Genomic DNA, 16,314 nt, shown 5'->3' with positions numbered 1-16,314 from the left:
CCTATCTTCAGCAGTCAGAGAGGTTGAGCCGTTGCTAGTGGATACGACCTGGTCACTACCGCCGCAGCAAGACCATCCCGCTTTGCGGCGGGCTCTGGTGAACACCAGTAGTGACTTAGAACCGGTCCACTAGCACGGTCCACGCCAATCCCTCTCTGGCACAGAGGATCCACCTCCTGCCAGCCGGCATCGTGACACACCTCACCTGCTGCAGTCCACCACTGCTTCTTTTCCAACTACTCAGCACTTCTTGTTCTCCTCTCAACAGAAGGGAGTACCTGCTTTGCCATAGGAGCCACGGGTTTGAGTCTAGACAGGGTGTACCTGGCTTTATAATTGTCCCTAACATAACTATTCTATGGGTAAGGATAGATAGTATGCATTTTGAAAGTTTTCAGCCCCTTTTTTCTTTAGCATTTTGTTATATTGCTGCATTATACTAAAATTAAAATAAAAATCTGGTTTTCCTCATAATTCTACACTCAATAGCTCACAATGAGATTGTAAAAATGGAATTTTAGAAATGTTACCAAATTTATTAAAATTGCCAAACTAAACTTTCACGTTGAGACCCTTTGCTATGGCAATTTAGCTCTGGTGGCCTCACACTCTTGATCATCTTTGAGATGTTTCTGCACCTTTATTGGAGTCCACTTGTGGTAAAATCAGTTGAATGGACATGATTTGATAGGAAACAACCCAGGTCATACAGCTGGCAATTCATATCAGAGCAAAAACCAAGTCATGAGGGGAGGACAGGATTGTGTGGAGAGACAGGTCAAGAGAAGGGCAGAAAACCACAAAACAATTCTTCTGCACTGAAAGCTCCTCAAAGCACCTTGGCCTCTATAATTCCACAATAGATGTTTGGAACAACTAGAACTCTTCCTAGATCAAACTAAGTAATTGGGGCTTTGGAAACAGAGATGATTAAGAATGCCATGGTCACTTTGGATGTGCCCCAAATATCCTGTGTGCAGATGGGATAAAACTTCCGGAAAGTCAACCATCACTGCAGCAATCCACAATGACTGGGTTTGGCAGTGGCAATGGCAGAGTGGCAAGAAAGAAGCCTCTTCTCAGTAAAAGACTCATTAAAGCCCAAAAGGACCCAAGCACCTAAACAACTTTGTCTGTAAGAAACAAGATTCTCTGGTCTGATCAAACCAAGATTAAAGGTTTTTGGCCTCAATTCCAACATCATGTCTGGAGAAAACCAGGCACTGCTAATTACCTGCCCAATACCCTACAGTGATAGTGGTAGCAGCATCATGCTGTGGGGTGTATTTCAGTGTTTGACAGGCCAGGATTAAGGGAAATCAAAATAGAGCAAAGTACATATATATTCTTAATGGAAACCTGATCCAAATTACTTCAGGTCTCAGACTAGGCTGAAGGTTCAAGAAAGGGACCCTAGGCACACAGCCAGAAAGTGCTTAGAGGCAACTGTGTGAATGTCCTTGAGTGGTCCAGCCAGAGCATTGACTTGAACCCAATTGAACATCTCCTGAAAATGGCTGTCTATTGATGGTCCCCATCCAACTTGACAGTGCTTGAGAGGCTCTGTAGAGAAGAATGGCAGAAAATCCCTAAATCCAGGTGTGCACACCTTGTGTATGTATATTAAGAAATAACTTTAAGAACTAAGAAATAGGAAGTTAGAATAAACACCTCTAAAAACTGTATATTTCTTTTTTTCGTTTTTCATAACATGCTAGTCACTATAAATTAGTTGTAGTTTTATTATATGGTTAAATAATGTGATGTAATATGTAACTGATAAGGAAACACAAAAGTGCAAATATAAAGTAACAATTACCGTAACTGTGTAGGTAAAGCTAGTATGTCTTGTAGTAATACTATTTGTTCAACAAGCTGACATGAACTGAAAACAGTGCTGTATGTGAATCACAAAATCCACCAGTGTAAGAAAATCCAAACTACTTAGTTGCCAACACCTTCCGTGCTACTGTTTTATTACCACTGAAATAATGTAACAAAGTATGGTCGCTGTTATTTAGTACTGCTAACACCCAGCTGTTCACCATGTGGTTTGCTCCTGTGTGTGGGGGAGAGCTTTCCCAATGCTCCTATTTGTTTTCCCCACATAAATCTGAGCTTGCGTAAACCCTGCGCACATGCCATGAAGCCATCTGCGAGAGTGCTGGCTCTCTTTTGATTTTCACTGAACTGAAATCTTAACTGAGGGTTTTCTAGAGGAGATTTCACAGTCACTCAACAATGTACTCTGCCGAGGCTGTGCACTATGAGGCAGGGACAGAAAACATGAAAGCCAGTGTTCAGAAGCTAAGAAAGCGCCTACAATTATGCCCCATGTTAGTACTTGTGACACACTTGTAGTGCCATGTCTTTGTTGGCAGCACCAAATGAGACTTGACTTCATTGTTGTAGAATTTGAAGAGTTATTGAGAAATAGATATGGTATAAATATTATCTGGAAATGTAATGGATTTAGGTTTAGGCTTCACATAGGGGCATCAAGAAGGGAGACAAAAAGCTAGTATTGTACTATTAAAGAACACATAGAGAATGTAAGAATAATGCAGACCAAGAATACATACAACCCCAATGTACATTTTCTTTATCAAGGGGGATCCTGATCACATAATAGTAAATGGTTTAGATAGGGCTTTCAGGGTTTTTTTAAGTTTAGCATCATGTATGTACTTAAATAAAAAGCCATAACATGTTAATATGAAGACTGCGCTGTGCATTTCTTGGTGTTACAAATGTGTCCTAAGGGACAAAAAGTTTGTTTTGGCCTTTCTTGTTCACAGAAAAGTATTGTTCACATAATAAAGGCATCCTGCAAAAATAGAACAGGATTTGTAAATGATTTTCTTGGGTCTTTATTTTTGCCTTAACAATATGGCTAGGACAGTATTTCATACTATAAGTATGTTTTAGTGAGTACAACTCACCCTCTGGATATAACCAACCGAGAAGAAAGAAGATCACAGCCTAACAGAAGTTATATACTACTTTATTTAATCCCCCATAAGATGCATTTTTCAAGCATAACCCATCATACAAATCCTTATTGCAATATTAATAATTACCTCAGAATACAAACTGCAGTTCAGAACATCATTGTGCATAAATCCTTAAAGGTGTACTCCGGTGGAAAAAAAAAATTTTTAAATCAACTGTGGCCAGAAATTCCTTCTATTTAAAAATCGTAATCCTTCCAATAATTATCAGCTGCTGTATGCTTCACAGGAAGTTGTATTTCTTTCTGGAATTAATTTCAGTTTTACCACAGTGCTCTCTGCTGACACCTCCGTCTATATCAGGAACTGTCTAAAGTTCAAGGAAATCCCCATAGCAAACCTCTCCTGCTCTGGACAGTTCCTGATATGGACAGAGGTGTCAGCAAAGAGCACTGTGGTCAGACAGAAAAGAACCCCAGAAAGAAATACAACTTCCTGTGGAGAATACAGGAGTACAGAAGTACTGGATGGATTAGTATTTTTAATTTACACATTTTGTATTTTTAATTTACAAATCTGTTTAACTTTGTGGCACCAGTTTATAAAAAAAAATAGTTTTCCACTGGAGTACCCCTTTAACCCCTTAACGACAATGGACGTAAATGTACGTCATGGTGCCGTGGTACTTAACGCACCATGACATACATTTATGCGCCGTCATGACCGCGAGCACCGGACCGGTGCTTGTGTCATGCGCGGCAGGTCTCGGCTGCTATCAGCAGCCAGGGACCCGCTGGTAATGGCGGACATCCGCGATCGTGCCATTAACCCCTCAGAAGCTGTGATCAATACAGATCACGGCATCTGCGGCAGTGCGGTACTTTTAATGGATGATCGGATAGCCCGCAGAGCTGCCGTGGGGATCCGATCATCAAGTATGGCAGCCGGAGTTCCCCCTCACCTGGCTCCGGCTGGCTCCCGGGGTCTTCTGCTCTGGTCTGAGATCGAGCAGACCAGAACAGAAGATGACCAATAACACTGATCAGTGCTATGTCCTATACATAGCACTGAACAGTGTTCGCAATCGAATGATTGCTATGAATAGTCCCCTATGGTGACTATTAAAGTGTAAAAAAAAAGAATAAAAAAGGGAAAAATCCCCTCCCCCAATAAAAAAGTAAAACGTCTGTTTTTCCCATTTTACCCCCAAAAAAGCATTAAAAAAATAATTAATACACATATTTGGTATAGCCATGTGCGTAAAAGTCTGAACTATTAAAATATATTGTTAATTATCCCATACGGTGAATGGCGTAAACGTAAAAAAAATTTGAAAAGTCCAAAATTGCTGCTTTGTCACATTTTATTCACATTTTTTTTTAGAAAAAATGTAAAAAAAAGTAAAACCCAAGCAAATGGGGTACTGATAAAAACTACAGATCATGGTGCAAAAAATTTGCCCTTATACCGCCCGATATACGGAAAAATTAGAGATTTTTTTTTAAGCGGTACAATTATAGAAAAGCATATAACATGTGTATCATTTTAATCATATTGACCCACAGAATAAAGAAAACATGTCCTTTTTACCGGAAAGTGTACAGCGTGAAAACAAAACCCTCCAAAATTTGCTAAATTGCAGTTTTCTTTTCAATTTTCCCATATAAATAATATTTGTTTGGTTGCGCCGTACATTTTATGGTAAAATAAGTGATGTAATTGCAAAGTACAATTGATGATGCAAAAAACAAGCCCTCATAAGGGTCTGTGGATGGAAACATAAAAGAGTTACGATTTTTAGAAGGCGAGGAGGAAAAAATGAAAATGCAAAAAAAATAATTGGTCTGGTCCTTAAGGCCAAAATGGGCCTGGTCCTTAAGGGGTTAATACCACATACAACAGTGTAATAAATGCCAATAGGGGAACATCAGGAGGGTCATAAATCTCATAAGTTTCAGCTGTCTAACAAACCACTGTAAACCTGTAATCTATATATCTATAATCTATCTATCTGATGGCATCTTCAGATCACCATTTAGCTGGCTGCAATGCCACGCTGCTGGTGCCTGTGCAGGTAAACAATGGTCATAGTATAAAAGGTCAATGTACAAAACCTAGCACTCATTTTTCAATATCTTAAATAATAAAGCAATAAAAAGAGCGAGTGCTGCGATTTCCTCTATTTCTGAATGTGGGCGTATATTCACTCCCCATGACATTCACCACAGATACTGTACAGCGTGCCATCACGGTGTGTAAAACATGGGCTGGCCTGTGTGAATTCTATGTACCAAACATGGATTTTCCAAAACAAACAACCTCTTAAGACATGTTCACTTTTTCACCAAAAATGTAGTAGTAACAGGTTATGCTATAGTAGTGGGGATTTTTTTTCCAACTATTCCTGAAAAATTTTCATAATAGTTTCTATTGATAATCAAAAACATATGGAGAAATTTATCAAAACCTGTGCAGAGGAAATGTTGACCAGCTGCCCACAGCAACCAACCAGATCACTTCTTTATCTTATTTTCATCTTTTTTAAAAAGGCCTCCTTAAGGATTCCATTTTTGCACTTTCGTTTTTTCCTCCTCACCTTCTAAAAATCATAACGCTTTCAGTTTTCCACCAACAGACCCATATGATGGCTTTTTTATGCGCTACCAATTTTAGTTTTTAATGACATCAGTCATTTCACCACAAAATCTACGACGAAGCCCAAAAAAACTATTTGTGGGACAAAATTGAAAAAAAAAAAAAAGCACCATTTTGTCATTTTAAGTGGCCTCCGTTTCCACACAATGCACTTTTTGGAAAAATTATACCTTATCTTTATTCTGTAGGTCCATACGATTAAAATAATACCCAACTTATATAGGTTTGATTTTTTTTTTTACTTCTGGTTAAAAATTTGTGCACGAAAATTTGTACATTTAAAATTGTCCTATTCTGACCCCGATAACTTTTTATTTTTCCGTATATGGGGATGTGTGAGGGCTCATTTTTTGCACCGTGATCTATAGTTTTTATTGGTACCATTTTTGTTTTGATGGGACTTATTAATCTTTTTCAACTTTATTTAGGGTATACAAAATTACCAAAAATAAGCAATTTTGGATTTTGGTATTTTTATAGTTCGGACATTAACAACGCGGCAATACCACATATGTTTATGTTTATTTTTGGTTACATATTTTTTTTTTTTATGGGAAAAGGGGGGTGATTCAAACTTTTATTAGGGAAGGGGTTAAATCATTTTCATTAACTTTTTTTACACCATTTTATAGTCCCCATAGGTGACTATTACATGCAAACCTTGGATTGCATACACTGTCCAATGCTATGCCATAGCATAGCATTGATCAGTGTTGTCGGTGCTTGATTGCTCCAAGCTGCTGAGGCCTCCTGGAGCATCAGAGCACCGATTGGATGGCGAGGAGACAGATAGGGTAGCTCTCCCGCTGTCCTCTCAGCTGATCGGGACACAGTTCTACCACTGTGGTCCCAATCAGCTCCGCTGAGCTGCGCTAATGCTGGGTCCCCGTACGGGAGATTGCAGGAAGTCCCCATGGCCGGACCCCCGCGATCACTTATCCCTGATCCTTCAGGCTCAGGAGCTGTGGCCACATTATTTGCTGTTCTCAGATACAACATTCATATGACTTCCTGCAAACAAGCACCAATCAGCAAGATCAGTCCCCCTCCCCCCAAAAAAATACAAAAATTGTGCACAACCAATAATGACCAACACATTGTTGTACAAGCTATGAAATATATGGGTTTCTTGCTAAACACAAGAATAGTGCTAGGCCTCTTTCTAAATGTTATTATTACACGTTCCTATCTGTGGGGTCATATACATTTCATCTGATGTTCCTGACAGATTTATCAATTAATAATTTTTTCCACATTTTGAGTAGTTTTGGTTATTCTTTATATGGTGATATGAAGAGAGTATTTTTGTACATATGACACCCTATTAATTTTTGTCATCTTTGTGTCTAAAATTCATTATGTAGTATGAAGGTAAAGATTTGAGTAGCCTTTCTTACTATTCTATTTATACACAAGCAACATATTGTGTCCAATTTTATTGGCGCTTTAAAGAAAGCACACGGACAGAATGCGTTTAGATAAATTCATTCTTCTTTTTGTCGCTACTGTAGAGTCCATGGCATTTGCAGAACAGATTGTGGTTTGTAATGAAAAGGGAAACGAAAATGAAAAATATTGAGTGAACAGCAGGGCCCATTTGATGTGATTATGAAGAATGTTTCTTTATTCCGTCTTTTCTGCTGCAATCTGAAAACAGTAGCAGGGGGTTACAGGCAGACTTCATCGTATGATTGTCAATCACTGTCATTTAACATTTGCAGTAGGGAGACATCTTTATGCTGGGATGCCTGGTCAAATCGCAGGAACAGATTTGCAGTTAGCAGTCCATCCAGTCTCCACAAAACAAACAAGGACAGGGCAGTTGCTCCAGCATTTCACATAAGAATATAATGGACTGTGCTGACCCCGCTGCCCTCCATTCATCTCCGCTCCGAGCTGAATCAAAGCTTCACTTGCTTTTCTCAATTTCCTTTAATTGCCGTGTGCATGGAGATAAGAAAATTAACAATTTGCGCTTAAGAGTCTCAAACAGGAAATTAATCCAACAACTTAGTTCAGTGTGAAAATACTACCTATACCGAGCAAGCTTGTTAATATGAGCGAATGATTTGTGTAAGCTGCGATTGTCTTTTTATGTTGTGAACTGACTTCTGTATTGTGCCTATTTGGAAACATATATATTGTTTTTGTCTGAAAAAGCTTAAAGGGGTACTCTGGCCCTAAGACATCTTATCCCCTATCCAAAGGATAGGGGATATGATGCTTGATCGTAGGGGATAAGATGTCTTAGGGCCAGAGTACCCCTTTAAGGAAGATTTTACTTTATGATGTGTTTGTTTGTATGTTTGTTTGTTTGTTTTATTTCCAAAGACTCTGTGGCTAGATGTTAGATGAAAAAGTATAATTAAATGTAAAAATATAAAGCACACTACAATACATATTTATTTGTGGTGTTATGGTGGCATTTGGTTTGGGGGGGGGGGGGGGGTCAGCTGTGTTTTGTTTCTGTTTTTTTTTTTTTTTTTACAAAACGCAGCTGCTCTATGAATGTCTTCCGAGGCTTTTCTACAAGACTTGAAAAACATCAGAAAAGGACGCATATTATTAATTTAACACAACAAGAAATGCCACAAGATGCTCTCATATTTAGGTAGTCATTCAATGGAGAACACAAAATCGGCCATATGGTCGTACAACTCATTTAGCAGGCCTCCTGCTAGGTACTGATACCCAGTGGATTATTTAACAGAAAGTGTGAGAAAAACTGCCTCTATTACTGGCAGAAAGAAAAAAGATGTTATCTCACGCACCACTTTGAAGCAGAAGTGTTACTTTGAGGCAATACTTTACACTTCTTCCTGCAATGCATATTGCAGGACATTTTATACACGGCTGTTAATTTCTAATCACAGAACCCACCATAACATATTCTCTGGTGGTGGTAATTCGGCAAGCATATAGTAGAATGAAAAACATTCTCGAATCTGAAATACTTTGACCCTGTGTGACTACTACATCATGCTCCAGTCTGTGGCTTTCCAAGTGCAGTAGTATGGCTATATGGTCCTGGAGGTAGCATTAACTACTTAGCCAGAAAATACCTGGACAGTAAGGTTACTACCATAAGAAGACCACACAAAGGTGGAGTGCACAGTAATAACAATCAAACTGAGTTGAGCCATTTGACATTACATTTTATTTAGATCTTATATCCTATTGTAGGATATGCCTCAGAAATGAAACGCTAGCAGCAATGTAAAACTACGTACCGTATATACTCGAGTATTAGCGAGGCCCCTAATTTCACCCCAAAAACCCAGGAAAAGTTATTGACTCGACTATAAGTCTAGGGTGGGAAATACATCATCCCCCATGTAATCATCCAGACCCCCATCATCATCCAGACCCCCGTCATCATCACCCTGTCATCATCCAGACCCCCCGCCATCATCACCCTGTCATCCTCCAGACCCCCGTCATCATCTCCCCCTGTCATCATCCAGACCCCCTTCATCATCACTCTGTCATCATCCCCCCCTGTCATCATCCAGACCCCTGTCATCATCCCGACCCCTGTCATCCCCTCCCCTTCATCATCACCGCTTTTCAATCCCTTCAATCAGTGGTCTTCAACCTGCGGACCTCCAGATGTTGCAAAACTACAACTCCCAGCATGCCCGGACAGCCATCGGCTGTCCGGGCAAGCTGGGAGTTGTAGTTTTGAAACATCTGGAGGTCAGCAGGTTGAAGACCACTGCCGGGCCTTCGTCATCATCCAGACCCCCCTCCCCCCTTTAGTTTTCTACTCACCTCCCCTCGGTGGGAAGGAAGGATGAGCTGGTCCGGGCCATCTATGCTGCAGAGACCGTCCGGTGGGGAGGGTTAATCGTTCCGGGCTGTCCATCTTCACCGGGAGGCCCTCTTCTCCACTCCGGGCCCGGCCGTGGACTAGTGACGTTGCCTTGACAACAACGCACAGGGACATTCATGCGCAGGGACGTCCCTGTGCTTCGTCGTCGAGGCAACGTCACTAGTCCGGGGCCGGGCCCGGAGCGGAGAAGAGGGCCTCCCGGTGAAGATGGACAGCCCGGAACGACTAACCCTCCTCACCGGACGGTCCCTGCAGCATAGATGGCTCGGACCAGCTCACCCTTCCTTCCCACCGAGGGGAGATAGTAGAAAACTAAAGGGGGGGGGTCTTGATGATGACGAAGGCCCGGCAGTGGTCTTCAACCTGGAGATCCGCAGGTTGAAGACCACTGAGAAGGGATTGACAGGCGCAGAGTTCACTCGAGTATAAGCCGAGGGGGGCGTTTTTTTAGCACGAAAAATCGTGCTGAAAAACTCGGCTTATACTCGAGTATATACGGTAACTGTAACAGGAAATCGCATAAATAACAATCAACTAGTATTATTTTATCATGGATAAATTCTCCTACCTCCTTTGATCAAGCAATCGCTAAACTTTCACTCACTTTAAAAACAGCTCAGTTTTGGAGGATTCTTTGTATGTGTGCATCATTTTTAGCTGATCATGATCTGAGATGTGTATGTTGAAGCTATATTAACAGCTTATACTTATTATTATACGCATCATGTCTGCACAGCTTGAATATGTTTAATCTTTTTTATAAGCCAGACCTGTCTTTTCTGATATTTCTGGCATCACAAAAGGTTGACATGTCCATTCTGTCATACCTGCAAAATAATTTTTTTCTTCATATTTAACAGTTATGTTGTATGGCTGCCGCACTATAATAAGCCCTCACTGCCTCTTTTTTGTTTCTAAAGGATGCTGAAGAGTATACGGATCTTCCTGTCAGGCACAATGAAGACCAAATGAACAGCGAGTTAGCAAAACATCTTCCTATTGAAGTGAACCCACATTCCATGGACAGCGCACACACCAAAGCACATTTGCTGTTGCAAGCTCATTTCAGTAGGGCCACATTACCTTGTCCTGACTATGGCACTGACACCAAAACAGTCCTGGATCAAGCCATACGAGTGTGTCAGGTAAGCGTTTACTTCTCTTGGGATTTATATGCACCTACAGAAAACGAATCCATACTTCTGTTGGCATGTATATGTTAGTATGTCTTCAATCATCAATGAGACCTGCTGTGTTTTTATCGGGTATTATGGATTACCAGACAGTAAAAGAAAAGTATGTATAACTGCAAATTTACAAAGTTACCTCTCATGAAGCTTTGCCTGAAAGATATGTTTCCATACCACTGATTTCTTAAAGGGGTACTCTACCCCTAAACATCTTATCCCGTGACGGCCATCACCCCCCCTCCCATAGACTTACATTGAGGGGACGGTGCATGACGTCACACGGGTGGGGAGTTGTGACATCACAGACTTCCGTTCCGGTGGTCGGGACCCAGACCCCCACCGCTTCTGGAGCAGAAACAGGTGGGTGCCGCATGCTATATTGTGGGGGTCCCCAGCGGCGGGACTCCCTCGATCAGACATCTTATTCCTTATCCTTTGGATAGGGGATAAGATGTCTAGGGGTGGAGTACCCCTTTAAATAAGAGTCAGTATTCCCCCTGAGCTGAAACCTGTAATGGTAGAAAACTTTGGAAAGTCCAAATTTTACTTTTTATTTATTCAGAGGGAATTCTTGTTTTATGAAATCCGACATTATTTTGTGTCATTATACACCATTGAGTCCTAACATTAAAACCACCTGCCTATTTAATGTGTTGGTTCACCTTGTGCCACCAGAACATCTCTGACTCTTTGGGACTCTTTTGAGGTGGGGCTGGCATGAATTGGACTTGTTTTTCTAGCACAATCCACAGATGCTCAATGTTTACTGAAAACTGGAGAATTTGGAAGCAAAATCAAACACCTTGAACTTTTTTTTTCATGTTCTCCAAACCATTCCTAAGTTAGTGTGGTAGGGCACATTATCCTGCTGAAAGGCCACTTCTATTACAGAAAATCCTAGCCATGAAGGCATCTACTTGGTGTGTAACCATGTGTAGGTAGATGGTGCATATCAAAGTAACATCCACGTCAGGACCAAAGGTTTTCCAGCTGCATTGTAAATCCTACAGCCATCTCTTCCCCAGCTAAGCAAGTCACTCATCCATCCATAATATGTAAAAGAAAACATGGTTCATCAGTTCAGGCCATCGTCATCCATTACTCCATGGTTTAGATCTGATGCTCACATCCTCATTGTAGCATTGGGATCCCTTGTTAGCATGAGTACCCTGACCTGTCTGCGGCTGTACAGTCCTATACTCTGAAAACTGTGATGTATTGTATTTTTTGACAGCTTTCTGTTATAGGCAGCATTAAAGGGGTTGTCAGGTGAAATGTATTATTTTACAATTTTCCCCAGCCAGTCTAATAAAATAACAAACACTTTAACTCACCTTCCTCTGCTCCCTCATAGCTCTGGGATCAGTGCGCTTTGTCTGCATTCGATGATTCTGCTTTCCCCTGAGCTGCAGAGTGTAGCGCCTACAGCCAAGTGACTGACAGTGCCGCTTGCCAATCTCTGATGGAGGCAGGACACAGCTGCGGCCAGTGATTGCCTGAGCGGCACTGTAACATCTATAGCTTCGACCGGCTCCAGGGAAGCAGACTTGTCAGTGAAGTCTGAGCGCCCTAATACCGGAACTACAAGGAGCGGAGGAAGGTGAGTTAGAGTGTATGTTATTTTATTAGGCAGGATGGGGACAATTGTAAAATAATACTTTTCACCAGACATCACCTACACTGCTCAAAAAAATAAAGGGAACACTTAAACAACACAATGTAACTCCAAGTCAATCACACTTCTGTGAAATCACGCCGTCCACTCAGGAAGCAGCACTGATTGACAATCAATTTCATATGCTGTTGTGCAAATGGAACAGACAACAGGTGGAAATTATAGGCAATTAGCAAGACACCCCCAATAAAGGAGTGGTTCTGCAGGCGGTGACCACAGACCACTTCTCAGTTCCTATGCTTCCTGGCTGATGTTTTAGTCACTTTTGAATGCTGGCGGTGCTTTCACTCTAGTGGTAGCATGATACGGAGTCTACAACCCACACAAGTGGCTCAGGTAGTGCAGCTCATCCAGGATGGCACATCAATGCGAGCTGTGGCAAGAAGGTTTGCTGTATCTGTCAGCGTAGTGTCCAGAGCATGTAGGCGCTACGAGGAGACAGGCCAGTACATCAGAAGATGTGGAGGAGGCTGTAGGAACAACAACCCAGCAGCAGTAACGCTACCTCCACCTTTTTGCAAGGAGGAGTAGGAGAGGCACTGCCAGAGCCTGGCAAAATGACCTCCAGCAGGCCACAAATGTGCATGTGTCCACTCAAACTGTCAGAAACAGACTCCATGAGTGTGGTATATGGGCCAGACGTCCACAGGTGGGGGTTGTTCTTACAGCCCAACACCGTGCAGGAAGTTTGGCATTTGCCAGAGAACACCAAGATTGGCAAACCACTGGTGCCCTGTTCTCTTCACAGATCAAAGCAGGTTCACACTGAGCACATGTGACAGATGTGAAAGGGTCTGGAGATGCCATGGGCAACATTCTTCTGCCTGCAACATCCTCCAGCATGGCCGGTTTGGCGGTGGGTCAGTAATGGTGTGGGGTGGCATTTCTTTGGGGGGGCCGCACAGCCCTCCATGTGCTTGTCAGAGGTAGCCTGACTGCCATTGGGTACTGAGATGAGATCCTCAGACTCCTTGTGAGACCATATGCTCGTGTGGTTGGCCCTGGGTTCCTCCTAATGCAAGACAATGCTAGAACTCATGTGGCTGGAGTGTGTCAGCAGTTCCTGCAAGAGGAAGGCATTGATGCTATTGACTCGCCCACCCGTTTCTCAGACCTGAATCCGATTGAGCACATCTGGGACATCATGTCTCATCCACCAACGCCACGTTGCACCACAGACTGTCCAGGAGTTGGCGGATGCCTTAGTCCAGGTCTGGGAGGACATCCCTCAGGAGACCATCCGCCACCTCATCAGGAGCATGCCCAGGCATTGTAGGGAGCTCACACTACTGAGCCTCATTTTGACTTGTTTTAAGGACTTTACATCAAAGTTGGATCAGTCTGTAGTGTTGTTTTCCACTTTAATTTTGAGTGTGACTCCATATCCAGACCTCCATCGGTTGATAAATTTGATTTCCATTGATTATTTTTGTGTCATTTTGATGTCTGCACATTCAACTATGTAAAGACGAAAGTATTTCATATGATTAGTTCATTCATTAAGTTCTAGGATGTGTTATCTTAGTTTTCCCTTATTTTATTTTTTTAAAGCTCTTGTTTATTTCAATAGAAGCTTTTATGTTTAACCGCACTAAATAGTGATGTCACTTTTTAACCTTTTCCATTGAAGTCAATGGGATATGGAAACTCCACAGTTTGACAGCTTGAGACTGTTTTTGGTGCAGTTTTTGCTAGTGTGCATTCTCCCAACTGTTTCAGCAGTTTCTACAGTTGCTCTTCTGTTGGATGAGAGCAGGTTGTCTATCCTTCATTCTCTACACATCAGTGCATGTTGAGCACCTGTCACTAAGGCTTTGCCTGTCCCTCCTTGGACCACTTTTCATGCTAACCAGTACACACTGGAAAAACACCATAAAACCTAAGCCATTTGACCCTTGTCAAAGTTTCTCAGATCCTTATTCTTGCCCAATTTCCTGCTTCCAACATAATAACATCAAGAGCTGACTGTTCACATACTGCCTGATATATTCCAGGCCTTGACAGGCACCACTGTAGCCTACCTTATCAGTGAATATTATAATATATTCTTAACCCCTTTAATAAACCAGCACATATTTCTGGTAATTTAGGATTAGAAAAAAAAACATACTCTCTTCTAGATAAAGCACCACTCTTGTTCTGAGTTTGTGTGTAATTTTGCAACTCTGCTCCACTGGAGTGAACGGAGCAGAGTTGTAATACCTTGTACACCCTGAAGACAGGAGTGGTGCTGCTTTTGGAAGCAAGCAACTGTGTTGGTCTAATCCTGGATAACCCCCATAGTGATACTTGGTTTCTCGAAAAATATAAGCATGCAGATATGTCTTTCCTTCCTGTATCTGTAAACATTACAGTTGTATTAATCCAGCGTTCAGTAATTACTCCTGCTAATCCAACATGAGAAAAGGCATTGGCTATTGGAGGTTGTGTCTGCCACTGTCTAGGTATGCAATGGTTATGCGGAACCTGTCAATGTGCAGAAGTAAGGTCACTCCTAGCTGTCTGCCTTGGAAGGTTGCGCAACAGTATAAAGTAAACACACATTTACTTCTTTTTTTTTTTTTTTTAAATAACATTTTATCTATTTGTGCGGATTTGCAAGTAATGCTATTATAAAGCCTTCTCTAGCATTAGGTGGGCTTACGTTAAAGGCTTTACATTGAAATATTATGGCGCAACATATTAGCCTACTACAGAAGCACAGGTGTGTCGTATTCCGTTTTTACCTAACAACATTACATTATTTTCTCTGTAGGGGGCTTTTTTCTAAATTTAATTTGTCCACTACATAGATAATTGTAAATCTTTCCAAGTTGACGTTGTTGCCAGGGTAACAGTATCATGGTTTATGAATGAGTTAAGATAATACAGTAAGCCCAATGTATACCCAGGCGAGCCTCTTCCTTATGATTATAAAAATGAACCAGACTTTTTGTTTACCAAAAATCACTTTCAACAGCAGAGGGAAACAATGATCTGTAACAATACAAAAGTACAATGCATTCATGAAGTCCTTAAACCCTTTTCTATTGCAAAGCCGACATGTTTTGTTGGGTTGTGTGCAGAATTTGCGTCAGAATTGAAAAAAACCCAGACTAACTCTCCATTTTGCTAAGAAAACCCCAAAAAGGGGTGGTGGGGAGAAGGGGGCGTGGTCTCCGAAAAGGGGCTTGTTCCCGAACTTTTCACAAAAAACCAACATATTTACTAAGGTTTCCACATAAAATTTGGTGGGTTTGAGCTGAGGAAAACCCTACAGATCAGAGCATGTGTAAAAAAAAACAGTGTAGGGAAAGTGGAAAATGTAGGGAAACCTTAGTAAATACCGTGGAAAATAAATTGTAGGGAATTAAAACCCACAAAGAAACCTACACTCCACTCTTAGTAAATAAGGGCCTTTATGTTGCGGGCTTTTGCTAGAATAGGTAAAATTCAAGTTTTCCCCTATTACTGCACTTAATTACAAAGTGATAACAGAATTTTACAAATGTTTGCTATTTTTTTCTGCTATTCTTCTCTGCTTAGGGTTATAGAGGGAAGGTGAACGATTTTTTTACACCTTTATTTTCTGTGGTGGTAAGTGTACGTGCACCACATTTATTAAATGGTGCAGTGCATGTGATAAATGGGGCTTGTACTTCAGTGCACCACTTTGTATGGTTTCTCCCCTCAACAGTTTTTTTTTGCTACTTTGTGCCTCGTTTGTGCCAAAAAGTGTCCATAGCCAGTTTTGTACAACTGGTCTAGGCTTGTCTAGACTAGAATTTCGACACATTCTGTTACAAATCGAGGGTGTTGTGACAAATTCTGCTACAAATCACCGTTGATAAATCAATTATCCATTACTGAATTAAAATTACTACAATCTGTGTGTCACAACTCACCTTGATTTCTTGTGTAAGCCAAAAGTCACAGGATGGACGGCACAGACCACGGGGACTTGTAAGTATCATTGTCATCAGTGTCACCAGCACTACAAGCCTATACCAACATGTAAGTGTGTGACGCTGA

At 41.4% G+C, this 16,314-nt stretch overlaps 1 protein-coding gene across 6 annotated transcripts in view; it reads left to right on the top strand.

Annotated features, from left to right (window-relative positions):
* ASCC3 (activating signal cointegrator 1 complex subunit 3) overlaps positions 1–16,314 on the top strand; it is a 764,501-nt gene that overhangs the window by 692,619 nt on the left and 55,568 nt on the right. For all 6 annotated transcript variants that reach the window (XM_056566195.1, XM_056566194.1, XM_056566190.1 and 3 more), the window contains one exon: positions 10,359–10,583. In XM_056566195.1, the coding sequence (XP_056422170.1) occupies positions 10,359–10,583 (225 nt within the window). The remainder of the gene's footprint in view (positions 1–10,358; positions 10,584–16,314) is intronic.

Source organism: Hyla sarda, chromosome 3 (assembly GCF_029499605.1).
Source record: "Hyla sarda isolate aHylSar1 chromosome 3, aHylSar1.hap1, whole genome shotgun sequence".
NCBI lineage: Eukaryota > Metazoa > Chordata > Amphibia > Anura > Hylidae > Hyla > Hyla sarda.
This window is presented reverse-complemented; position numbering and strand designations above follow the sequence as displayed.